General features: G+C 41.0%; 1 protein-coding gene across 4 annotated transcripts in view; it reads left to right on the top strand.

Annotated features, from left to right (window-relative positions):
• Positions 1-24,637, top strand: part of LOC130204052 (paired box protein Pax-2a-like) — a 30,338-nt gene extending 5,701 nt beyond the window's left edge. Inside the window, exons 4-13 of one of the 4 annotated variants that reach the window (XM_056430542.1) lie at positions 398-477; positions 591-710; positions 4,666-4,674; positions 8,102-8,140; positions 8,910-9,115; positions 11,858-11,972; positions 18,590-18,595; positions 19,292-19,393; positions 21,525-21,611; positions 22,709-24,637. In XM_056430542.1, coding sequence (XP_056286517.1) covers positions 398-477; positions 591-710; positions 4,666-4,674; positions 8,102-8,140; positions 8,910-9,115; positions 11,858-11,972; positions 18,590-18,595; positions 19,292-19,393; positions 21,525-21,611; positions 22,709-22,830 — 886 coding nt within the window. In that variant the 3' untranslated portion in view covers positions 22,831-24,637. Of the gene's footprint in view, positions 1-397; positions 478-590; positions 711-4,665; positions 4,675-8,101; positions 8,141-8,909; positions 9,116-11,857; positions 11,973-18,589; positions 18,596-19,291; positions 19,394-21,524; positions 21,612-22,689 lie in introns of all 4 variants that reach the window. The other 3 variants (XM_056430544.1, XM_056430543.1, XM_056430540.1) reach the window with 3 other exon arrangements.
• Positions 24,638-25,888: the final 1,251 nt, after the last annotated feature.

The raw sequence follows: 25,888 nt of genomic DNA, 5'->3' as shown, positions 1-25,888 counted from the left end.
GTTTGATCTGGGAAGCAAAGGGCTGCTATAAGGCTGCGATCTGCCCCACTGAGACTCCCTCCACAGTGGGGGGAGAGAGAGAGAGAGAGAGAGGGAGGGGAGGGGGGGGTGAGCTGATTAGTGTGGGCCAGGTAGAGTCAGTGAAGCTGATCATTGAGGTGAATTGATGTGATTTCATGCTTTGTTTGCAAGATCACTCAGACCAAAAGTGCAATGAAGACTTTTCTCCAGACCTCACCTTTAAATGGTGGAACCACTGATCCCTTCGTACCTCGGAGGGACGGGTGATATCTTAATCACACAATATCTCCATAGTTAGGGGCAGTTTGGAATCTCCAGGAAGGAGAAGTGGTCATAGGAGAGCAGCAGTGACATCTGCCTTTCCTTTGTTCCCCAGGATCATCCGAACAAAAGTCCAGCAGCCTTTCCATCCATCTCCTGACGGGTCATCCCTGTCGACACCAGTCCATACTATAGGTAATAATGCAGCTCAGCAGAGGCCTGTATGGCATCCCAGCACACACTGTACAGGCATGTTTTTCTTTGGGGATTCCAGCTTTTTTTTGTCTCCCCCCCCCACCCCCCTCCAGTACCAAGCACAACCTCTCCGCCTGTAACCACCGCCTCCAACGACCCGGCAGGATCCTACTCCATCAATGGGATTCTGGGTATTCCACGATCCAATGGTGAAAAGAGGAAAAGAGATGAAGGTAAGATACATTTGTTTGTCTTGAGGAGAGAAATAACACAGGATTAGCATGCAGAAACTAACAAAAATTCTATCCCAAAAAAAAAAAGAAGCAAAATCAAATTGAACAGAATTCTGTGCAGCTTTATGCTTTAAAATCCACTTTGCTGAACTTGCAATGACTGCATTAAAACCTGCTTCAGTTCCAGTAGATGGCCCTTATAAAACACCTAAGTCCGAACCCTCTTACACCGCAGTGTCAATCTGCCAACGAGTCTTTTGATTTGAAGACACGACCTCCGCTGTTGTCTCCTGCAATTAATCTTTATGGAAGTGATTAAAGGGCTTTAGATAATTACATGTCAAGATGATGTAGCCAACCACCCAGGTCAGTCAAGAAAGCCGATGTAGCTCTGTGGAGGGCTTTTCTTCCCTCCCTTTAACAAAAGTGGCTCCACTTCTGCCGCTGAAGTAGTAGGTTAGTGGATATAAGGGGGCCTGAGGTGATATAGATTATTGGTTCTGTAAGCAATAGGCTTCCTTAATGTCACTACATAAGTCTGATGAGAATAGCTAAACAGATGCACTCATGTTACAAAGCATGCATGTGCGCGAGGGATGATGTGGCTGCTGAAAAGGGGCAGTTATCTCAAACAGGGTGGGGAATGAGTGCCTTATTTCTGCAGTGCTCTGGAATGAGAGCTAATCAGAGCACGGCAGCGGTTTACATAGCGTCTCCTTTGTTATGGCGTTTGTTGAGAAGCACGGGGGTTTGTGGGATATTGGGTGGAATTGATGTTTTATGTGCGTGCAGGGAGCGGAGGGATGACTAATGAACTGTCAGAGGTAGATTTCCTGGCAAAGATATAAAAACCAGCATGACGTGGACATGGCAAATGACATAATCAAGTCTTCCCCTTGTAAGAGACGCAATCGCGGAGGCATAATGCAAACGTCTGGTATTTTCAAGGGTTCATTTCCAGTCATTCGAGGAACTCTCATATTAGCCAGGGTGTAATGTCTCGTCCCTGAATGATAGAATGCACACATTTCTATGCAGATTGCTACTGAAGGGCAAAGTGGTATTAAAGGGCATGGAGAGGAATAAGGTATGTGTGTGTGTGAGGAGAAGAGCTGGCCTGTTTTGTGGAGGTCTTCCAGGTGACAGCGCCATGTTTCTATGGCTATTCAGTCTCAAATGATTCCCCTGATGTGCTGCCATTTCTGTGATTTAGGTGCTCGTGCAGCATTACGATGAGAGGGAAGAAAGCTGCGTGTGTGTGTGTGCGCGTGTGTGTGTGCACGCTTGTGTGTGCGCGTTTGCATGAGGGTAGGACTTGCACTGAGGGTGACGGAGGGAGCTGTGGTTCTTATATACTCTCTCAACGGCCAGCTGGTGCCTACCTGGAACCATGAGGTCAGGGATACTTTATCTTTCCAAAACATAAACCTTGGCTGTACACACACGGTGGCAAAAGGAATGTCTCGCCTCCAGCCACAGTTTGTAAAAATAGTATATTACGTACAATGTTACCCTGTAGACACTATTGTCCTGTTGCTGTCTTCCCTTAAAGTGCACCTTATACCCCCCCTCCCCCCCCACCCCCTCAAAATGACTAGAAGACCAACTGAATTCAAGATGTTGTTTCCTTAGAAAAATACAGATTATGGAAGTAAGTAACTTTAGATATTGAGAGTGTTTATGAGATGCATTGTTGAAAGAAATTAGACCAACTGTTTTAAAGAGCCTTCTTTCTTTGCTTAAAAAAATATATATATAATACAGATTTTTTTTTTTAAACCCCCACTTTCGTCACTTTTATAGAAATATGTCAGGATATGAACACATGCCGCGACCACAAGTGTACTTACTGGTTCGTCTTTTATCCTCACAAAACAAGAACAAATATTTCCTCGAATCTAAATGTAGGCCTTAATATTTGGATAAACCTGGCACTGAATTCAAACAAATAGAAGTAAGAAGCAGGTTTGTGCTTCATGGTCCTTTTGGGCTTAAACCAGTGGTTTGCTATACGTGTCGCCTTGTTTGCTATTCAGACGTATTTTGCTCCCCTCAGTAGACAGAAGTCTATAGTCACTTAATGCTTGGATTAAATTCCCTCACAGCACAGTAGCTTGCATGAGCCCCATTTAACTTGTTAAGCCTCATGATGATTGTGGCACAAGCAGTCATTATCAAGGACTGGAAACATAAACAAAAAATGAGCGAAGGAGAGGAGGGGAGGGCGGTGTGCAACACCAGCCCCGCCGAAACGGATTGGCTGTGTAGCCCACAGTATTTGTTTGAGGCAGTAGCTGTGGCTCTTTGCCAAGCAGGCAGACAGCTCCTAAGTTTCCAAGTCAGCAGTGCCCTTAAAAAAAGGTCCCCCATTACAGGAGGGATGTAGAGATAATGTACTGTGACACACGTTATGTACACTGGGTCTCGGCAAGAGGAGCTTCAGGGACGCAGGTGTCATAAGAGCCATTAGTCTGCTATTGTCACGTGTTATTGCAAATTAAAAGTAGCATGTTACACTTGGCAGCCATTTTTGTGGACGGACAGAGTGGGGGGGAGAGAGAGAGAGAGAGAGAGGGAGCGACCCCTGGAGATGGTGTCTTTGGTGACCACGGGTGCCCCGCACCTTTTACAAAGTGACATATATTAGAATTTGCAATTCTGCAGAGAAAAGCTATTACCTCACAGATTAACATCCCGGCTCCTCCGCCCCCTCTCCTCTTGTGACACTGTATATAGGCTCCAGAAAAGACAAAGGAGAAGCTGCCTCTCTCAGGGTCAAATACAAACCTGTCATACGGTTCTCCGACGTTAAAGTACAAATCTGCTCTCATGGATGTTTTGGTTCTCCTTCTTGGTATCGGGGAGCGTTTGAGTGAGCTGCGTTGACCCGAGCGGACAGCTTGGAGGTCTGTTGGGAACATGCAGCGCCCGCTCTTTCAAAGTCACATCACACGTCCTTTCAGAGCCGACCCACAATTTGCACAATCCGACCTGTAGATGACTCTTAATTTCAGCCATTCTCGCTGCTTTCTTGCTTTGTGTCGGCATTTCTTCTCGATTTACGAGAGAAATGGAGAGGGAGAGAAATTTCATGATAAGATGATCATCATATCTTTCAAAAGCCTACAACAATAGCCAGTGGCAGTCAGAATGGATGTGATTCTGTGCCTCAGTAGCTGCTGAATTAATTATTTCTCATCTGTGAGCATCATGAGGACTGAACCGATGCGTGTGGATGTAGATGAGTGATGGAGCGGGCCGCCGTCACACCCTGCTCTGTGTATCAGCATCTGTTATGGGGGGAGAGGAAGAATCAACACAGGAACTCAGAGCGCAGCAAAATGTCAGCACCTAAGTGCAACCTCCAAATTAGATTAATGAAGCCTTTAAAAGCTCAGGAACATCACGGCAAATTGATGGCAGAGAGTAAGGCGTCCAAAATGCTCCCCTGTGAATATTATGAGGGATCTAATTATTTTAACAGTTTGGTCTTCCTTAAAAATGCCCATCGCAATTTCCCAGAGCCCAAAGTGGTGTCTTTTAATTTCCTTGTTTTGTTTAACCCAGAGCCTCAAACCAAAAAAAAAAGTTTTACTATGGTATGCATCTGAAAAAAGCAACACGTTGCCACATTTGAGAAGCAGCAAACAGAGAATGTTTGGGGAACTTTCAATGAATCGATTATCAAATTATTTTGTTGATTCATGTTTTCATCAATTTATCGTCCAGCTCCTATCAAACACTAAAACAGATCTTTAGTGATGCAGAACCGACATTATCACAGTATTTCATTTATGTTTACATAATCAAAACATTCAATTAGACAAAACAAAATGCAGCTGAGTTCATCCAATTTGTTTTAATTTAATTGAATTAAGCAGAGAATTGAGTCAGGCGGGAAATTATAGAGGTGTATTATTGTGAAATAAATAACATTGTGTTAAGGGGATGAGAGTGTATGTATGTTGACATGTTATTTAAACAAGGAGCAGACTGAGAAAGGGCGGGTGGGGGGGGGGGGGTAAGCTCATTTATCTGATGGGGGCTTTCATGACCTCAAGGTGCCAGCTCACCTCTCCGTGCCATGACAAGAACTTAGGAATGACTTTCATCAGGGGAAAAAGTGTAACACTTTTATTCTGAAATCATTCTTTTCCTATATTAGTCAGACTTCTTATTAAAACTACCATAGTTACTCAACCTGCACTTCATACATGGAAATAGTTCTATTATTGTTTGGCAGGCAGTCACTCAGACTCACCCCCAGTCCCATCCCACCTTGGCTAAAGTCTCCTGCTAGGGGTCGTGACCTCTGGGTGCCAAACCCGCAGAGAGGAGTCTGCTTTATAGAGCCGGTTATCTGATCTGATGGAGGCTGCTACCTCGTTACCAGAGTGTTAATGCAGACCGATGTCAAGATGAAGACACTCAACTCCAGCGATGATCAATAAAGGAGCACAGAGCGGGACAAGCGTGTAACGCACCAACAAAGCCACTGTGGTCGAAGATTAGTATCACCGCCGCAAAATGGGCAGATTTGGAAATGTCCAAATAATGGATCTGACTTCTTGTAGTGACGATTAGGGGCTTAAAGATACTGAAAGGCACTTCAAACAGTTTTAAAATTGTTAATACAGATCTCTCTCTCTCTCTCTCTCTTTATATATATATATATATATATAGAGAGAGAGAGAGAGTTCTGTATTAACAATTTTCTATATATATATTATATATATAGAAAATTGTTAATACAGATCTCTCTCTCTATATATATATATATATATATATAGAGAGAGAGAGATCTGTATTAACAATTTATATATATATATATATATTACATTATTTGAGACCAAATGAGTAAGTAAAAAGTTTGGTTTTAAAAATAAAATAATAATTGTGGCACATTTGTAAGAAACGGCCCAAAAGTCCATCCTATTCTGAATTGTCCAATGGTGTCACATTGTTTTCCTAATTTGAACACAGACAAAACATAAATACAGAAAGTTCTCGTGTAATATATATTCTTCTGACTTTGGTATAAAAGTATTGTGTTAATTTTCTACATTTTCTTCAAGAAAATGACCAAGAGGTCCTTCAAATTTAAGACCAAACACATTGTGATTTCCTGTCCGATTTTCCGACTCAGAAGCGTTCTCAGAACAGATTTAGTAAGATTTAGGCACGACACGACCTTTGTTGTCATGGTTGCAACAATAACCACATGAGGCAACAAGAACCACAGGAGGTTATTGTTGCAACCATGATAACAAAGGTCGTTTTTGGCTGTAAAGACTGATCGTGGTCGAGGAAACAGAAACAGTTGATTTGAGTTGTTGACAAGTTGCAGCTCGACAATAACATCCCTCTGCTTCCTCCGTGGCCCCAGGGTAATAATTCCTACGGCCGCTAGAGGGCTTTGTCACTTGAACTCAAACGGATGGCGTTTTTGATGCTACAGTTTTTCCTGGGAGGACAGTATCGAAAATGATTAAGCTTAAATGCGGGCGACGCAAATATTCTAAATGTCACCGGAATCATCTTCATCACGGAAACACAGTGGTTGCTGATTTGTCAAATGTAAGTCAGTAGCTGGGAGGGCACATGGGACTGTCCTCCATCTGAGTGGGAGGATGAGTACGTCGGTTGACCCAGGATGGTTTGACTTGTGTGTGGGAAGTGTATTCCTCAACGGGGAATGACAAATATAGTGTGTGCGTGGGTGTGTGTGTGTGTGTGGGGGGGGGGAGGTGCGGGGTATTGATCAGGTGTTGTGGCTCAGGTCCGGCTGATAGAAAGTAATTAATGACTCTATTTGGTTGCAAAGAGAACAATTGGGTTTGATAAAGTGACACGCAACAGAAAGAGAAGAAACATGCTGAATATTCACAGACATAGACCTTACAGTTCTGATGAGCAACAGATCAGAATAAAAATCTGCTCTCTTTTTTTCTCAGGAGGCAGGTGTATTAACCTCTTAAAGGAATAATTCAACCTATTCGCTTTCTTCTCAACAGTTGGATGAGTTATATCTGCATTAAATAATAACAGTACAGTCAGGAAAGGGTCAGCTTAGCTTAGCATAAAGACGGAGAGGTGCTCGGAGGAAGGTTGTGTTACCTTTGCACATGCACCGCCAGGCGAGCTGGGTCTAGTCTTCACGCTAAGCTAATCATCCCCTGATTGTAGTTTAATGGAATACAGACAAGCATAAGAGTGGGATGGATTTTCTCATCAAACTCTCGCCAAGAAAGCAAATGAGTGTCAAACAACATAAAATAAGAAAAGAAAAGCTAAGTGACAAAGTATTTTTGGGATATGATGGTGATTTCTTAATTGGGAACAAGACCCAAAAGTCACAACATTTGGAGTTACATGGTTTTCACTGGAGAGTGACATACTCTCATACAGTGTAGATGTTTGTTTACCCCTAAATTTAGTGAGGAGGAAATTCAGGGGTAAAACCAAGCATTTAACAAGCGAAACAAGATAACAGATGATACAGTGAGGGATGAATTATTGTGATGCACCGATGCAGCTTCTTGGATCCAGCACCGATACCCCACCGGAGGGCATCTGCTGATACAGAGTACCAGTTATCTCATTTTCCTGTATTTAAAATCGGTACACCAAAGCTGTTTATCTTACTTCAACCCTTATGTGAGGTACCATGAGGACAGAGATGTGCCACTAAAAACTGATTTGGTGACCGACTTCTACAGATTGAACTGAGAGCTAAAGTATTTGATTTGTTTATAACGACGTTAACAAAGTCACAATATCTGTCACATCATGGCCGACATCTGCATGGATAACGATCCAACATGTCGGATCGGTGCTTCGCTTGTAAATACATTACCACAGTGAAAATAGAATAAATAGTTAACAAGAAATTGTTAGCAAACGCCTGATTTTTATTGCTTGACATTTTCACAGCTATCAGCACAATTTCAGGCTGCACACACTAATGTGCACGCACACACACACACACACACACACACACACACTCACACTCTATTTTATAGCTCCTTCATGGGAGAGTCGGGTTCATCCTCTGGCCTCAGCCGGTGAAAAAAGGTCAAGCAGCAGAATAGAATGGCAATAACCCTCCCAAATGGTACTATCACACAGACATGATTGATCAATTGAATTCCATGGCAGAGAAAAATGTGGGATTAAGTAGAGTATTATACGCACAATGAGTTGAGGCATGATGTTCATTTCAAGTTCATTTCAGCTCCCTCTTGCCACCAGATCAGGCAATCAATAGGGGCCTTGCATATCATATATCACCACTCTCCCGCTGAGGGCAGAACATAATCTGCCGCAAATTTAGAATGACAGATTTGTAAGGGAGCTGAAGCTTTTGTGGGATCCGGGGAGGAGACCTACAGACACGGCCACTGCAGCCAGGAGGGGGGGCGGGGGGTATGGTAGGATGGTCTGTAAAGGCTTTAATGCATCGCACGCAAGTGACAACGGGAGAAGCTAAGGCATCCTTGTCCCAAAAGTCGGGTAATCAGGTCAGGAGTCAGGAGAAAATTCCTGTTTTGGAGAGAAGGATGATTGAACCAGACTGTACGATTTTATTCAGCCTCTTGTCCTCCGCCGCTCTTACCAAATTGTGAAAAGGAAATTGTGTTTTAAAAGAAAAAGAAGAGGGAAAAAAAATGCTCTTGATTTCAGCACCGAAAGGGTTTTGGGGAGGAAAGAAGGAGGAGAAAAACAACACTAGCTGATGCTTTCAGTACTATACATACTTTATATATATATATATATATATACAGTATATATATAGATAAATATATATATATATATAATATATATAAATATATGTATATATATATATATTATATATATAATATATAAATATATATATAATATAAATATATACATATATATATATATATATATATATATATATATATATATAACATGTATATATTTGCAAGTGATGGTAATCCATCAATTACCAGAGGGCCTTCAGATCATGATGGTGTTACTACTGGCGGGTGTGGGGGGGGGGGGGGGGGGGGACCTGTGTGATGTAGCCAGTGGCTCACTACAGACATTAAGGAGTGGGAAAAGCTCCACTCCATCCCTTCCTGTCCTCCTCAAATCCCCCACAGAGGTGGTGCTGAAAATACATGAGGAGAATATAAAGTGCATAGCTTGAAGTAAAGGCCAGCTTTCCGGGGTCAGTGTCTCGATTGTTGCTCTTTCTTCTTGTAGATGGTTCAGATGGTTCTGGCCCAAACAGTGATTCTCAGGGTAGTGTGGAGAGTTTACGGAAACACCTTAGGGCAGATGCCTTCACCCAGCAGCAGCTGGAAGCGCTGGACCGGGTCTTTGAACGTCCCTCGTACCCTGCCGTCTTCCCTACATCGGAGCACATCAAACCTGAACAGGTTAGTCGCGCTGCATCTCAACACTCTGTTCTTTCTTCACATACAAGTAAATACACCCACATTGTGCATGTGATGCTGATTCAAGCTGCAAAACTACTTTGTCACAAATATTCCCCAACCATACCCAGAAAGCTAATTAAACAAACGTCCAAGATGTCCGAGCACTGGATTACAACCAGAAATGTATAATCCTAGAGGGATCACCAGAAAAACTCCCACACATTATTGATTTTGTGATGAGAAACACATTTCTCGTTTCCCCTATAATTGAGAATAACAGTAAGGCAACATTAAATTAATCAATACCTAGATTTCTCTCCATTTTTGCTGTGTTATTCAACTGCTGCTTCTTGCCTTTGTTTATTTTCCAATTCTGTGTCACATCTTGATGTTTAATGGCTGACAGTCTCAAAGGCTGCCTTTATTTTCATACAATCCACTCCATGTACTCATGATGTGGATGCATGAAAGTATGTATTCCTTTTTATATTAAAACCACACTCGCCATCCATCCTCATTTCCAAAATTAAGAGGCATTTGGGGACCAGCCACCCCCCACGCCAAAACGACAGCCAGAAACCAACGCTTATTAAAAGCTCTGGGCTTATTACAATGGATAACCTTTATTTACTTTCATTATACTATTAAACAACAAGAGGCTATTAATTTCTCCCACCAAACTACAAGTCGGACCCATAAAGCAAAAGCAGTCGCCTAATTGAGTTCATTTTAATTTCTCTCCAATCGGGGCGAATTACGCAGGTGATAAATCAGTGGGACAGGCCTCACCTCCAGAAGAGGGCCTAATTTGCAGCTAATTACAAAACTGATTTCTACTGGAAGATCAATACCAAAACGAATTGGAAATGACTTGCAATCACAAAGAGCGCCAGGGAGAGTATTAAAAAGGCAGAGCAAAAAGGGTTGCACTAAAAGAGGGCAAGTAAGAGAGAGAAAAAAAGAATAAAGAACAGTCAAGAAAAATCAGGTTTAATTTAATGCAATATTAATCAGAGCACTTTTCCCTTTCATGGGTGCCTCACGTTTTTTTCTTCTTCTGACCCTATTAGCCAGTGTCTGGGTTCTGTTGCGAGGCATTAAAAACCCATTCTGGAGATGCAAAACTCAATGGATTCACCCCTCCCACACTTCTGCTCGCCATTTGGTCATCCCTTTCAGACCCATCTTTTCAGTTTCCCCCTTCTGCCCTTTATCTGCATGATAGAACGTCTGTTTGGCGTCTGAAGCCTCCGAGAATAGAGGAAAACATCCGACATTGTGCCAGTGAACAGTTGTAGCAGACAATTAGAGTTTATCGGTGATAGTGGCAGACAAGAGCGGGGTCATGGGCGTCCCCCTGTGGGAGCGGCCCACTGAGCCACTCAGGCTCACACTGGGCTCTGGACAAACATCGTCAACACTCACACTCCGGAAGTCTCATCTCATTAAAAACATTTTTTTTTAAATGATAACATCTGCCGTGAGTGACTTTTAGTGTATAAAAAAAATCTATATATATTTTTTAAACATGACATAAGAGATAGGCTGGGAACAGATATGCTTCAGATTCAGTCAAATATCTTTTTTATTTAAAGGGACAGTTCACCCAAATTATTTTTAAAACAATACTCATTTGCTTTTATTTATAAAAAGGCTGTTCGTGTTTTTTTCTATATTAAAACTGATTTTTGTCAAATACCTAGAGTAACTAGGACATTGGTTCTGGAGAGACTTTTTGGCACAAACTTGCCATATATCAGAAATCTAAACTCCTGAAATCCGGCATCCAATGGCAGGTCTGATTTATAGTTCTGTTTACTGGTTTTTCAATGAGATACCTTTTTATTTAAATTATAACTTTGCAGATGTCAGGCTATTTAGGGTTGGGACGTTTGACTTCATTTGGTAAATGCAAAGAAGGGATCAACAATGTTTTAAGTATTGTTTTGGAATTGGTAATCGAGTAACAATATTAGCACCAGTATAGACCATTTTCATATGATAACGTTTTTTAAATTACATTTCAATGTTTCAAAAAAAGAATCTGCACAAACGCACTTATCCAACCCACCAACCTTAAGGTGGGGTTGAGATGGATGTTTCAGAGAACGACATCTCAAAAAATCTGAGCACATAAGATCATTTGCATTGCTAGACACTGCTCGCGTTAAATATGTGTTTTTTTGCGTGATTTGGGTGAAGTAGTCCTTTAATACAACAGCTGAATGCACACAAGAAGAAAGAATCTCAAACAGCCAAATGTAAGAAAAAGTGCAAGTTGTACAAGTGATTCTATTCAGAGATAAGAGGTAATGAAATTAAAAGGTGGTTTAGACTCCAAATAAAAAGAAAAAAGAAGGTGAATGGTGTCTCTCAGGCAGGGCCACATGGTGAGCCTGTAACAAAGCAGAACTGCTTTCTCCCTTGGCTGACCAGGAGTAGGACTGCAGTCAAGCACAAAGGGCCAGCTGACGCCTTGGCTTTTCACTCATCTCAAAATCCCACTTCCTCTCAGACAATACCAAAATACATTCATGATATGCTTGAACTGCCACCCTGCAGCTTGAACACACACGCACACACACACAGACACACACACACACGCGCGCGCACACACACAAAGCTCTCATACAAATTTATACTCGCACCGGCCTGTGTGGAGCGCTTAATGGAGGAGGAGAAGGGAGGATTTCCATCTTGGTATTGTTTGGTTGCGTAATGATTCAACTGTCCTTTTCCCAGGCTAATGAGTACTCGCTCCCTGCCCTGAATTCCAGTCTGAATGAAGTCAAGCCCAGTTTATCCTCCAGCGTCCACCCAGACCTGGGCCCCAGCGTGTCGCAAAGCTACCCTGTAGGTAAGATCATACAGTATGCCTTTATGCTGCCGAGCCACAGGGGGTTTGAACAATGTAAAAGAAGGAGTAAAACAACTACGAATCTGTGCAATTGACAACAACAATGAAATGTGTGAAAATAAAAGCCAACCAAAAAGTTAAGTGTGAAGACTTTTTTAATACCATTTCACTCTGAGCTGAAAAGGTGGTACAGTGATGCGATAAAAGCTTAGCAGCTGTCCTCCGTCTGGGTCTTTGCTGAGCAAGCAGGGTGATAAGAGAGATTGTGGGTGGGGGCGGATCGTGGGGGCAGCTGTTCAGTCACCGCTGGACAAGGACCTTTGGGTGTCAGCACATCAGAACTATGACTGTGTATCAGAGCAAGGTCTCTGGGAAAAAAAGAAGAAAAAAAAGAAGAAAAAGAAAAAGGCCACCATGCAGGACTGACTGCTTGTTGGCTGCTGCTGTGTTGCTCCTGTGATTTGTTCGCCGGGAGACAGTTTGTGTGTCTCAAAGCACGAGTAATGTGCCTCGGTAAATACGCTCTAGCATTTCTGCCGCCTAACTCTAACACCATGATCATTTATTTCACCCTCCTATCTCTTTCTCTCCCTCTCTCTCTCCCCCCCCCCCCCCCCCCCTCGCCGTCTCCTCTCCTTGTCACAGTTAATGACCGCCTGGCTAATTGAAATATTGTTTCGTTGTTGCTGTGTTATTACCAAGAAGAAGGTTAAGTTTACTGAAAGTTTACGATGACTGTCGGGGGCCTGAGATTAATATACAGAGCTTTTATTAAAATTCACATAATTATGCAGCAGCCATCAAAGGCAGCGAGTTCTGTGTGGGGGAGGACAGGGTGATTGAAAATTGCTGCAGCCCCCACTTCCTCAAATGATAGCCAAGCAGTCTTATGAGAAAAGAAAGGGCCCTTTTCTCATTAATATGTGGGAGGTAGATTTCCCCTGTAAGGCAGGCCTCCTGAGAAGAAAGGTGTGTGTTTGTCCTTTGTGCACTGATGGCCCCGTAGAATGCAGGCCGGCTTCTGCAGGCGGCTTTGTTTGCACCTGGGATATTTCAGATGGTCTCTGCAGAGAGGGTCTCCTTACTGCTTTACAGGTGCAAAGAGACATGTGGAGGAAGAAAGATGGGATTGTACGCAGTGTGTATGTGTGTGTGTCTGTGTTTGTGCGTGTGTCTGCATCAGCGTGTTTGTATATGAAAAGCACATTACTCGCTTTTGTGTCGGTAAATAAGTTTATTTAATGCCCCTTTTCTGATGGCACTCAGAGGTCAAAGTAATGGAACAAACATCACTCTGACTTCGTCTTGGTAATTAGTATTTGGTTAGTGGCTCCTCTGCTTGGTTTTCCCTCAGTGGCTGCCCGTGTGCATATTCAGTGATATTCAGGTGTGTGGTATCGCTAATGGCTGAGTATTACAGTTTACTTGCCAGCGATAAGCCTACCGCAGGAAATTTAAGCCATGCAAAAAGTAGTAAATTATCTGGAGCATTTAGGCTCAGATCCAATTTGAAATTAATTGTGTCTTTACGGGGGAAAGAACTGGAGATTATGTTCATCCTTAAAATGTTTTCCAACACCAATTAAAACGCCTGCAGTTATTGATCTTGTTGATTTTATGTCCTGGAATTTGCATAATCTATTAAAAATGAATGATTCATGAAGTGCTCATTGCCAGAGATCGGGATTCTCAGTGAAGTGAAAGAAGACTTGAGCGATAGAAATCTTTTGTGTCCTCTGCTTATCCTATTAAGGCTCAAAAGTACCTGCAAAGCAGTCTCAAATAAGAAAGGGATTTAAGGGCATTGTGCACATCATTGAAATTGAGAGGCAAGAAGCCACTTCCATTAAAACAGTTTTTCTCTCTCTCCCTCTCCTCTACATTAATACTGTATTACCTGCTAAATAGTCCCTCTTACCCCGTAAAAACACCAAGGGGTCCCATGAATATGTGGATAGGACAATCGCATATTGTGAAGTAATTTCTATTGTGGATATGGGAAGTAATTTCTTTGATGAATTCCCTCCGAGAGATGGATTTCATCTCAAGTGATTCTTATTCTTGTTCATTCCAACTGCTTAAAATTCAAATAGTGTGAGCCATGGGTGAATCTGTGAATAGCAGAAGGAGGAGCTCTGAACTTTTTTTCTCCATATTTTGAGAAATAAATGGAGAGATGGCCTTGATACGGCCAATTGTCCACTATTTCTAAAGAGAGTTTCTGTATTTCCTGGAATTAGTCGGAGCCCACCTGTTTTCTTGATGGTGCTTTCGGCTAAAGCGCCATCTTTGAGCGCTTGGCGGATTCTCTCGAGCGCTCAGTGGGAGTTTTACACATCTCCACTCTGTGACTGCATACTGAAGACTCTTTAAACATATTCCCTGCTGGGCCCCGTTAATGGAGGCTCCAAAGCTCCCGCGTCCATGAGACTTCTCCTCCTCGAGCAGCTGCCTCTGTTACTCCCGTTAATTCTCCCGAAAAAAACTTCATTCCGGGCAAACATAATCGCTCACATTTACGTTCAATTAAGGTGAGTGAGTGCTCTCAGGGTGAACTCCACAGAGAGAATCAGGACCCACCGTTGTCCAGTGAGCAGCGAGCAAAGATCAGACAGCGAACCTGCCGTAAGTGATGTGTGGCCTTGTGACAAACCGTCACCCCATGGGGGGAGACGCAGGCCCCAACATCAAAATGAATGCTTATTTCGTCTCCACAAAAGCAAACTAACCTTTGAGCACACATTTGATAATGAATGACTTTCAGTCGGTGTTTGGGGAATTAAAGCAATTTGGCTCTCCAAACATTCTTTACTTAGTTGTAATTAATTAGGGTGCTGAGATTTTTGGGCTTGTGATAAATTGCCCCATTCTGCATATAGCCTAGAAAAATGGAGGTCAAAGATTTTTGGTTGTTGTTGTAGCAAACATGAAGGTGTCCCTGTTATGCTAAATTTAATACTCTTGCAAGCAAAAGAGTCATTCACAAATGACTTTGTTCCCGTGCCAAATAAACAGAAGGTCATCTTGCTTTCCTGTTTGTGTTTGAAGACAGTGAGCTGATGTTAATGCAAAAAAGAAGAAATAAAAGAAGAAAAACGTGAATACAAGTTTCTTGTCACGTTGTTTTGGGGTCGAAATTAAACTCATAAATCTTTATCTTCTCACAGTATCAAATTTTGGCAAAAAAGTTTAGATTGTATGATGTTTTTCCAGTCATAGAAATAACTAGTATTACTGCCAGTAGTCATTTGTTCTCCGTTTGGCAAATACCTGCAAAATACTCAAACAATCTGGTCTGTAAAAACATATATTTTAAGGCACACTAAAAGCAAGAAATACTCATTTTACGTATTCCCAGCTCAGCAGCGACCACTACAAGCCACTTTTCAAATTAACACAGAAATCAACAAGCATTTTGTAACAGCGAACCAACAAATCTTTGAATTGATTTTTGCAGGGAAAGAAAAAGAGGGGCAGAGGAAAAATAAATAGCTTGATTTGCTGGCGTTCAAACTAAGGGGACTGTCAGAGGAAGCAGATAATATAAAGAAGCCCGTCTTTTAATGAGAATCTGGACACACATCTCTGTTGTAAAAACAACAAAGGCCTGAAAGCAGCTAATGAGGCGATCATTGCTGTACAGAGAGTTCTCAGAACTGGTGCCTCTCAGAAAGGGGGCTTTAAAGGGGACATAAAGCAACAGCCAGAGCTGCTGGCAAGGACCTCCAACTGTATCCTGGAATACACAAAACAGGATTCAACAGAGGCTGTGATCATTACTATTATTGTTATTATTGGCAGGAGTATTATTATTGTTATTATCAGAGTCAACATGTGATGGGAAAAGACTTGATGGCAATAGACTGACATTCACTGATTTATTTATGAGATAATACAAACCTTTAACAAAACATACTCTCCACAGCACCAATCTTTTGCTTTTGTATATTTGCAAATTTGCAAATGCTTTTACTAAAATACAAGCTGATTTGTGTACTTCTTCCAAATTTAAACAAAACGACGAAAAACAAAATGTCTGTTTTATTGTTGTAATTTAAGGCTATAATGAAGATTGAAGCTTTCAATGAGGGTTAAGTTAAAGTATTGATGCCCTGATCAGATACACTGGATCGGTACCAGGGGTAATATTGATCAGGTATCGGATGGAAGTGGCCGACCCACGTTAACTCCAATTCCTTAACCCTGCACTGATGTTGTAGGATTGTAAAAAACGCAATTTCTTAAACCATCTCCAACAATAATCCTATATAAAAAAAACTGAATTGAATATTGCGAATTTGGGATATTTGAGAGTCTCAGAATCAATATCTGGATTGGGAAAAGTTGAGGAAAAAAAGCGATTGGGATCTCTCGGTAAACATTGCATTTCTGCTATTCCAGTTCAGCACTATTTTAAAGAGATTAAACTTGGCAGAGATCCGTTGCTCATTATGTATTTCTTCTCTTTGGAGCGAGGTAATGAAGAGATAGGAGTATCTACTTTTATTAAAACATGTACGACTGCTGTAGCTGCTGCAATAGACAGTTAGACAATAGTTACCAATGTCTACACACACACACAATGGCCTCACCCTGCTGGACCCCCCACCTACAGTACTCCCACGGCTCCCTTTGACTTATGTGCACTGGCTTGTGGCTAACTAATTCTTATTGTAAATGAAAGGTCCGGCATGACCTCACTCTTCTCTGCAAAGCTCTTTAACCACAGCCCGCCAGTCTCGCAGATTTAACCAAAAGTCACATCTCAGCAGGCCTCATACAATACAGCCATCAGGGCTGAGATTTGCAAATAATAGAAAGCAGGAAGACTGAATCGTTTCTTTATCGTACAATTCAGGATCACAAATGGAAAGGTTTTTATTTATTTTTTGGCATGTTTTTTTACGAGATAATCCACTTTTAAATAGATTTCCCATGCGTAGTTTCTGTAAATGTTGTGGAATAAAGTGACTTTGGATAATTCTCTCTTTGGTTGAGGAACAAACAAACAAACAAACAAACAAACGTGTGGCCGTTCCACACAGAACAATAACATCTCCTCGGACACTATGCCAACAATATAGTATATTCATTTAGATGCAGCAGTCTTATGAGCCATTAAAAGTCACTCATGATGCAGAGTATATAATTATATTATACATACAGTGTGTAGTTTATTATTGATGTGAATTTGAGCACTCTTTTAATGAAGGTGCATGCAAGGGTGAAGCTCATTTTAAACACTGTAAATACTGTTTAGCAGTTTAATCTACATTAATGCATTATATTATAGTAGCAGATCATTTAATATACATATATATGTATATATAGAGTAAAAAGAAGGAAACATCCTTTAAAATGTAGCCCACATTTTTAGATAATTTCACTGTCCAAGATTAGCCGTACAAGGCTTCCACGGTTCCTTCCATCCCCACTCTCCTCCTCCTCCTCCTCCTCCTCCCCCTCCCCCTACTCGGCAGGCCTGAGTCTCGTGGACCTCCAGGCCTGCAACCCCGCCTCTTCACCAGCCGTTTCCCTCCTCTACCCCCCTGCGCCCCCACTGCAGCCAGCATGCATGCCAGCCTGTAGTAGCAGGTACTTCAATACCCAGAGGGCCTATTCGCGCAGCATCAATTAAACAAATAAGTTGCTCATGATATTGAACATTTTGGAGTCAATATCTACATTTTTCTGTGGTTTATGCTCTTATTAGCGTGCTAATTGGCAAATAGTCTGTTTTTTAATATATTTGGACAGATACATGTGTTTTGTACCTGGGAGGTAAAGTGCTGCAAAAGAGATATATTCTCTCCATTTATTCGTGGATCTTTACAGATTTATTTTGTTCTTTCCTTTTTATTGAGAAAGACCTTTCAGTTGTGGTGCAGTGTACTGACCCAAACCACTTGGGGCTACTACCAAATGCACATTCTACATCTTCATTTTTAATTTAACTAACATTTGTTATGAAATTAAAATGTTTTTATCAAGAGACAGTTGGCAAAGAAGAGAGCATAAGAACGTTGTTACAACAATAAATACAAACATACAGGCCACAGACTCAGACATCTGCCACATACTACAAAGGAGTATACAAAATATCCACGATTTCCCAATACTTTGTATTTGAAAAATAGTAATCGCTAGACTGCACCAGTAAATAACTTAGTGGAATGTAAAAAGTCAAGAGATTATAAAAGTAACAACATGGACAACATTTCTTTGTGGTGCATTTCGTATACGAGTTCCTCATTAAAGCTCCGTTGGGAGGAGATTTTTTCCCCCCTTTGAGTCCAACCGGCCCTCACAGCTGACAGTATAACGGGGGCCTCTCCTACCCTGGCCCCTGTGCAGATTGGGGTTACGTGCTGTTTTGTCCAAACGTCCCCGTGGCAAGCGAGGACAACCCAACCGTCACTCTCAATTACGGAGCTGAATATCTGCATCCGGACGGGCGACGCCGAGGTGCCACAGTGCTCGGGCTCGCAGAGGAAGAGAGGGGCTGCCATATTAGACAAGTTAGAACTGTGTAATGAGGACACATTTTTATGTGACCAGTATTCAGTTGGCAGCAGCTGTTATCTTGTATTTAGTTCCACTGCTAGGGCACTGATCAGTATCAGGTTTAATAAATGACACTGTATACGTTCTCTGAAAGCATCTCTAAAATAAAGTGAACAGGGAGTTGTTGTGCTGACTGACTTGCGGTGGTGATGAGTGATGATGTCTAAAGTAACATGTGTTTGTGGTGAAATGGCTGTCATATAACTGCAGTATCTGGTTTACAGTTTGACAATTGTATCATTAAAGCAGATTTTTTTTTTTTAAGTGACGAAGCACATTTACTCAAGTCATGTATTTAAGTACAGTTCTGAGGGAGTTGTACTTATTCTTCATCTCCATGACATTTCAGAGGGAAACATTGTACTTTTTACTTGACTACAGCTATTTTAAATACAAAATCAGTTAAATTTAACAAATGTGCATGGATGTTACTAACCAACGGTATATAAGTAGGTCGAATTAGTTTAATCTCTGCATGCTACATCATTAAATGTATCAGTAATACTATCCCAGCAATTGTATATATGTAATGAGACTCTCAAAGGGCCAAATCAGAGTGATGAATACTTTTGTATGTACATTTTCATTACGATACTTAATCTAAGCGAGCAGATTCTGAATGCTGAACTTTTTCTTTTCCAATACTACATTGCTGAAGACTTCTTCCATATTTCTTAATGCTAGTCACGAGTTTAAAACTGGAACGCACTGATGAAGTGTTTTTGTCTTTGTTGTGTTTCATCTTGTCTCTTCAGGTCGGGATATGGCCAACACAACTTTACCTGGATACCCCCCCCACGTCCCCCCCACAGGTCAGGGCAGCTACCCGTCTTCAACGCTCGCTGGAATGGTTCCTGGTAAGTGAGAGACCACGGCGGCGCTTCATGTTGTCTCTAAGTGTCTGTTTGACAAGTTAGACCTCTCAAAAAGAGAGGGAAGGCAGTTTAGAGCCAAATCCCACCGAAGGGATAAATATTGAACTGCAGAGCAAAACGCACACGCATTTTCACATTAGCTCTGTGTGTGTGATTGGATTAGACAGGCTGGAAGGACGGGGACGAGGACAGTCGCTCTCCCTTCCTTCCTGATTTCCTCTCAGCCTTTCGGGCTCATTATCTTCCCGCGTGGCCGTTCGCACCGGCCGTCGATAAACAGCACGACCGGCCCTCCCCAGCCTCTGTGCTCCGGAGCATATCCCCTTCCTCTCCTCTACTTAACCTGCAGTTCAGGTTCACGGCAAACAGTTAAGGGTCAAAAGGCAGAGGCATGGGAGCCTGGTAAATATTCAAATCGCTCTCTCTGAGGAGGCCAGGCTTGTGTTTCCCTGCCAGGGATGCAGTTTTGGTGCTGAGCTTATATGCCTTTTCATCGCCAGCATCACCACACACATTTCAGCCAAACCACAGCCGGCATTTTGCTTGGATGTGATTAAACCACATGGATGGGGGAAACCAGTGGAGTGTGTCCTGTGTTTGCATGTCATTTAGCAATCACACAACCCATCACCGGCTCTGGCTGCTCCTCTGTTCTCTTTTATGAAGGGCTGCGATGACGACTTTGGTTATCACCTTGGCCAAGAGGGTTTAATTAACTGTGCCATTTGTTTTTGTCTGTTAGTTGGCAGATAATCTTCACAAAACTTTATTTTAGGTCATGAAAGCATGAAAATGAGGTCACGGAGTTTCAGTTAACCAAAACCGAAACATTTATTTTGACCTCTAGTGGTATCTTTTAGGACAGGTTTTATTCGTCCGGTTTTAATGATGGCTTATTTTCCTCCCACTTACATATTTAGGTGAATTTAATTTTTTCCCGGTGTTGAAAGCATTGAAAAAGTTTGATTTCATATTTTAATCAGGTGAACTAATCCTTTCCATAATTTTTGTTAATTTAAAACACTTAATTCAATACAAATACAAAAATCTGCCACATGTATCCCATGATACTTTGTGATTAGGTGTATTTTGATGCAGATATTATCTACACATTTTATATTATTCAATTATTAATTTAGATTGCCCTTTGAGTCTTAATAAGCTTTGGCACACAGTAGGCATGTGCTCTTTGCATGCTTTCTACTATTTCCTTCTGCCTCTGTTATGAAAGGCTATTTTGAAAATAGAGACTTTACATTCTTTGAAATGCGTCTGCAAACAGTTGAGTCCATTTAACAGCTTCCTGTAAAAACCGAGGGAGATGTGGGAGCACCCTCTGGCAGTGCAGTCTGAATTTACTTTGGGATTTTGACGAAAATAACTGTTAAATCATTTTGGTTTAAAAAGTGTCAAGTCAAACATACTTTTACTTCCCATTTGTTCTTATGTGGCACAAAACAAAAGATAAGGGCCTTAATCCCATGGCTTGTGGTTTTGTGTTACAACCCATTCATCCTACACACAACCACTAAGATTTAGTGACAGGCACAAAACACTGTTAAAGCAAAGCCATTTCTCACCAGCTTCATAAAAAAAACTAGCCTTTATTGTCTCGTAAAAGAAAGAAACATGTTGAACCAACAGCAGTGCTCACTGACATGCTCCAAGTTAGTTCCCCTGCAATGAAATTCTGTCTCACCAAACACCAGAGTTCAGACCGGAGGGGGTTCAGACTGGAGATGTTAAAAATCCCTTTCAGGAAATGCTGCAGGATTTATTGCAGCATATCAAAAATGTATGCATGAAACTGTTTATTACCACTCTGTATTTATTGGACTGGTTTGGAATATAGTGGTGGAAGAAGAATGGCTAGATATCCATAAATGGGACAGGGAAAGCCGCCTTCAGTGTCGCATCCTGTATTGTTCAGTGTTGCATAACTTAAGTGAAATGAAAAAGAAATAAATTACTTGCTTGACTGATCGCACATCGATGACTATCATTTTCCCCCTCAAATTGCATCCTGTTTTGAATGACGAGAAATGACTGCATGTGAACGGGGTAATGGTTTGATGCATTGAAATGCTAATTGATTTGTTGTTTTGTTTTGCAGGGAGTGAGTTTTCGGGGAACCCCTACAGTCACCCGCAGTACACAACCTACAATGACGGCTGGCGATTCAGCAACCCAGCATTACTAAGTGAGTAAAGAGAGAGAAAGGGGATTAATTGTCCGTTTGCGAAACAGTGATTGTAGCCTTAGCAACTGTTACTAGGCACAGCATCTTCGGATTCCTACCATAGAACTAGAACGAGAGCAGAACAGACAATGACCGCTTTGCTGGTGTCATTCGACGAGTTCAAAAGAATACTAGAATGTATAAGCCCACAATGGCTGACCCTAATGCTATGTTGATTTTAATGAGAATGTCCATTCTACTCATTACATTTCTATGATTTCTCCAAGTGCCCAACAAATGCGCAAGGGGCTCAAAGAAGAGCGAAGCTCTCTGCCTTTTAAGAGTTTGGAGGGTGTTTTCTTTTTTTTCTCGGCTCCCCAAAACCGAAAACACAAGAGCAAAAAGTATAGGGACTGGATTAAACTCGATTCATCTGCCTTATTCGGAGCAGATCATTAGCATGACCTGCAAACTAGCATACTATTTACGCCGTGTTCCCACCGGACACGGAAGCGCTGCTGGCGTCCTTATGGCGTCCTTATGGCGCCGGTGTAAACCAATTGGGCTGTTGAAAATAAAATCATACTTAAAATATCAGGCTAACACAACTGTTTCTTTATTTCCATGACTTCTACATGGATAGTGAGAATGATGATGAATGATTTTTATTGTGGACATGCAGCTTTAGTTTCAGTCTTCTTCTTGTTTTAAAACCAGGTCAATAGAAACATTTAAATATCAAGTCATGAACTTAATGTTAGCTTAATTAACTAGCTACGGCAGAGAAAAAGGTTCACCTTCTTTCGTCTACATCTGTCTGAAATCAAGGACTACAGGCATACACGTGCCTCCGTCGTCATTGTAAACTGCATTGTGTGCGTCTGAAAGATTGGCACTGATAGTAGCAGTAACGAAGAAGAGAGGGGGGTTGTCAACGATCAATTAACTATATTAACATGTTCAATAAAAGAGCTTTTTAGCCTGGAATAATGTGTCAAACAACAGTTTATTAACAATGAAACTACTTATTATGATTATACATTTGGTGAATCGCATTTTGTTGTTGTTTCATTTGGTTCCTTCTTCTGTTAACTTTCAGGTTCCCCTTATTATTATAGTGCGGCATCGAGAGGCTCCGCCCCTCCCACTGCTGCCACTGCCTATGACCGTCACTAGTTACCATGGCAACCACATCAACCTGCAGGACCATGGCCTTAGCCTCCATATTGCCCCGGTGTGAGCGGCATGGTCCACTGGACACTGAGCAACTGCGCATAAAATGTTCCTGGCTCACACAATGAGAAACCTTTTTTGGGAGGGGGACTCCAGACGACTTCTCTCTTTTCGGAGCTTCTTTGGACACTCAAAGCCAAAACAAATAAAAAAAATAAAAACTACAAGAAGATCATCAGAGACACTATACACACATAAAACACCAAACAATGAAAACTGCTAATTGCAGGGGAAAAAATGGGAAAAAAATGAAAAAGAATACAAACTAAAATAACCGAATTTATTTCCCCCCAGTGACAGTGTCGCAGTCTCATCCCATCACGGATCAATACTGTACATTCCTTTTCTTGGCGGCTCTCAGCAGGGACGCTGTCCGGAGCTTAAAATGTAGCAGCAGCCTTTCTTTCCACCCTGTTTCCATTCGTCTCCCACTCCGATTCAGATGGCAGCGCAGTGAGATCAGAGGAGATTAGCAGCAGGCACAGGCAGGCTGTGGCAGGCTAACGTTGTTTTTATCCATCTGAACAGTCAACGACCAAACATCCAGCATGAGTAAATCGATCGCTTTTGATGCCATGAGAAGATTAGGACATGTTCTCTGTGATACACAATCAAGATGTAAAAATGAAAATGAAATAAATAAAGAAACATCCATTTGAAAATAGAGGGAGCCATGACAATATATCACCATGGTCCGCTATTTGCAAGATTTCAAGAAACTAGTAGATATATTCTTAAAATGATTTTTTTATTTCATTTTTATAATTCGTAACGACTTAACTGCAGACTGCTCGGCTAGTGTTTTACTGTTTCTTATTTTGTCGGGATACAAGAGGTCATCAGGCAAAACCTTTTTGTGTGTTTTTTGTTCGTTTTGCACTATGTGGGGGGTTTGCAACACTGGAGCGTTATTATGCAGAAAAAATGATGATGCATATTTGTTTTATGTCATGAAACTGACTGTAAGTCTATTAAGTCTCAGTCTAAAAAGGTACTTACAGTTTCACAGTTTTTCCGGTAATTTAAGGCCCATCATGTCACTGCCTTGACGCGCACTACTTTATTCTCACAGCTTACATTTTTATTTAAGTTGATTAAGTCTTTGGCATTCAACCACAGACAAGGATATAACAGCCATCCCAATTCAAACTAGGAATATTTGTGTAGTTTGATACCAGACACATCTGATTCTGACAACTCCAATAACGTCAAAGAGCAGGGCGAATATTTCAACTAAATGCCTTAAACATGTTCCCTCCGTCAACTCCATCACATGTTTCAGGCCAAGTTGTTTCTCTGAATCCAGCTGGAATGATGGTTTCTTCATCTGTCAAGTGAATGTATTTGCATTTGCCAAAGACTTAGTTCTTGTCCATGTTTATTTACAGGCCGCCTATATGCATCATGGAAGCAGTATTATTATTATTATTATTATTATTATTGTTATTATTATTATTATTAGGAAAAACCCATGTTGTTCATGAGAAAAAGTATATGTATAAATTCTATGCAGTGCAGAGATGGTCATCATATGCATATTCAGCTGTAAACCTAAAGGTAGGTGGAGTTTATTTAATTGTTATGTTATTTACAAATGGTTCATTTTGTAGAAGGATTGTTTGTGTGTGATGTGAAGACACTTCTCTGTAAATACAGTAAGAAAAAATGTCTTTCATGTTCATGGGTATTATCACTTTCATTATGCTGGTCTCACTTGTACAATAATAAAAGTGTCTGAAATCTTTTACGCAAAAGTGGCTGCATGGTGTTTCTGACCATCTGGAGTACAACTAAAACAATTGATTGGCAACATTCCTGATAATTGATGAATTACTTATTCATTAAGGAAAATGTGTTGGTTTAAACGTATCAAGTTTGAGGATTTGTTGCTTGTGATTGGAAATAAAATATCCTCGGATTTTGGCGGGACAAAATCACAACTTGGAAGCATCGGCTTGGAAAAACGTCATAAATGTTCCTTAACACCAATTGTGGAAAGTAACAAAGTACATTTACTCATGTACTAAACTTAAGTTTAATTTAGAAAGGGAAAGAATCTAGTTTTTTCTCAATTTATTGATGAATTAAAGTTACTCTGCAGTTGAACATTTCACATAGAAGAAAACCTATTTGAGGTTGATACAATTACAAAAATATAAAGACAACAAATTGAATCACAGAATACCTTCGTTTCATAGTGATCTTTATAAAAAAAGGTCCAAAAAGTTCCCACATGAGAAAGTCTTCTAAACTGCCTTTTATTCCATTAAGCATTGACCATTCAAATAATTCAGAAAATATTGAGCTTCAGCTGTGTTGCATTGCCTCAACATGTTTCTCATAATAACTGAAATTGCACATTTGTATATGTTTTGTATTTAAGATCTTTTCCCCAATAAACAGGAGTCTAAAAGAACTTTTGACCCAGTATTCTCTCATGAAAGTCCATCCCATATAAAAGGAAATATCCTTCATTCTGCAAAAAATTGTAGACGAACACTTAAAATGTCCTTATTATTGTTTATATCTACATAATAGTGTGCAGAGCTTTTATATACAGCTTGTAAATGCATAACAATGGGTTCAAAGGAAGCTTTACTATATCAAACACACATTTAATGTTTACAATTGCTGGACATGAAATAACTTTTAAAAAGTTGAAGTACACAATGGCGGAAGGAATTTAGGAACTTAATTAGACTATTTTGCAATAAATGTATTTTCGAGTATAAAGATCATCCGGGCTACAGTGAGAATGCCTCTAAATGTTTTCGCCATGATTCGGATCACTGAGCAGCACATAAAGTGTTTAACCTCTCCTCGCTTTGTAAAGCGGAATTAATTTTTCTTGCAGTGTGCCTGAATTCAATTTGTGCTAAGTTGCAGGGAGAGATGTATGCATGGAATCCCTCTTAGAGCTTATTTCACTTTTCTTCACTCCGTAATCCCTCCTCTGCTGCCGCCTTGTATGACTTAGTTATATCATTATTGATTTACAACAAGTGGACACTGTTCTGATTAGCGCTGTGCGATTTGCAAAGGATTTGGGCTGCGGCAGCGCGAGA

The sequence above is a fragment of the Pseudoliparis swirei genome, chromosome 13, assembly GCF_029220125.1.
Source record: "Pseudoliparis swirei isolate HS2019 ecotype Mariana Trench chromosome 13, NWPU_hadal_v1, whole genome shotgun sequence".
Classification (NCBI taxonomy): domain Eukaryota; kingdom Metazoa; phylum Chordata; class Actinopteri; order Perciformes; family Liparidae; genus Pseudoliparis; species Pseudoliparis swirei.
This window is presented reverse-complemented; position numbering and strand designations above follow the sequence as displayed.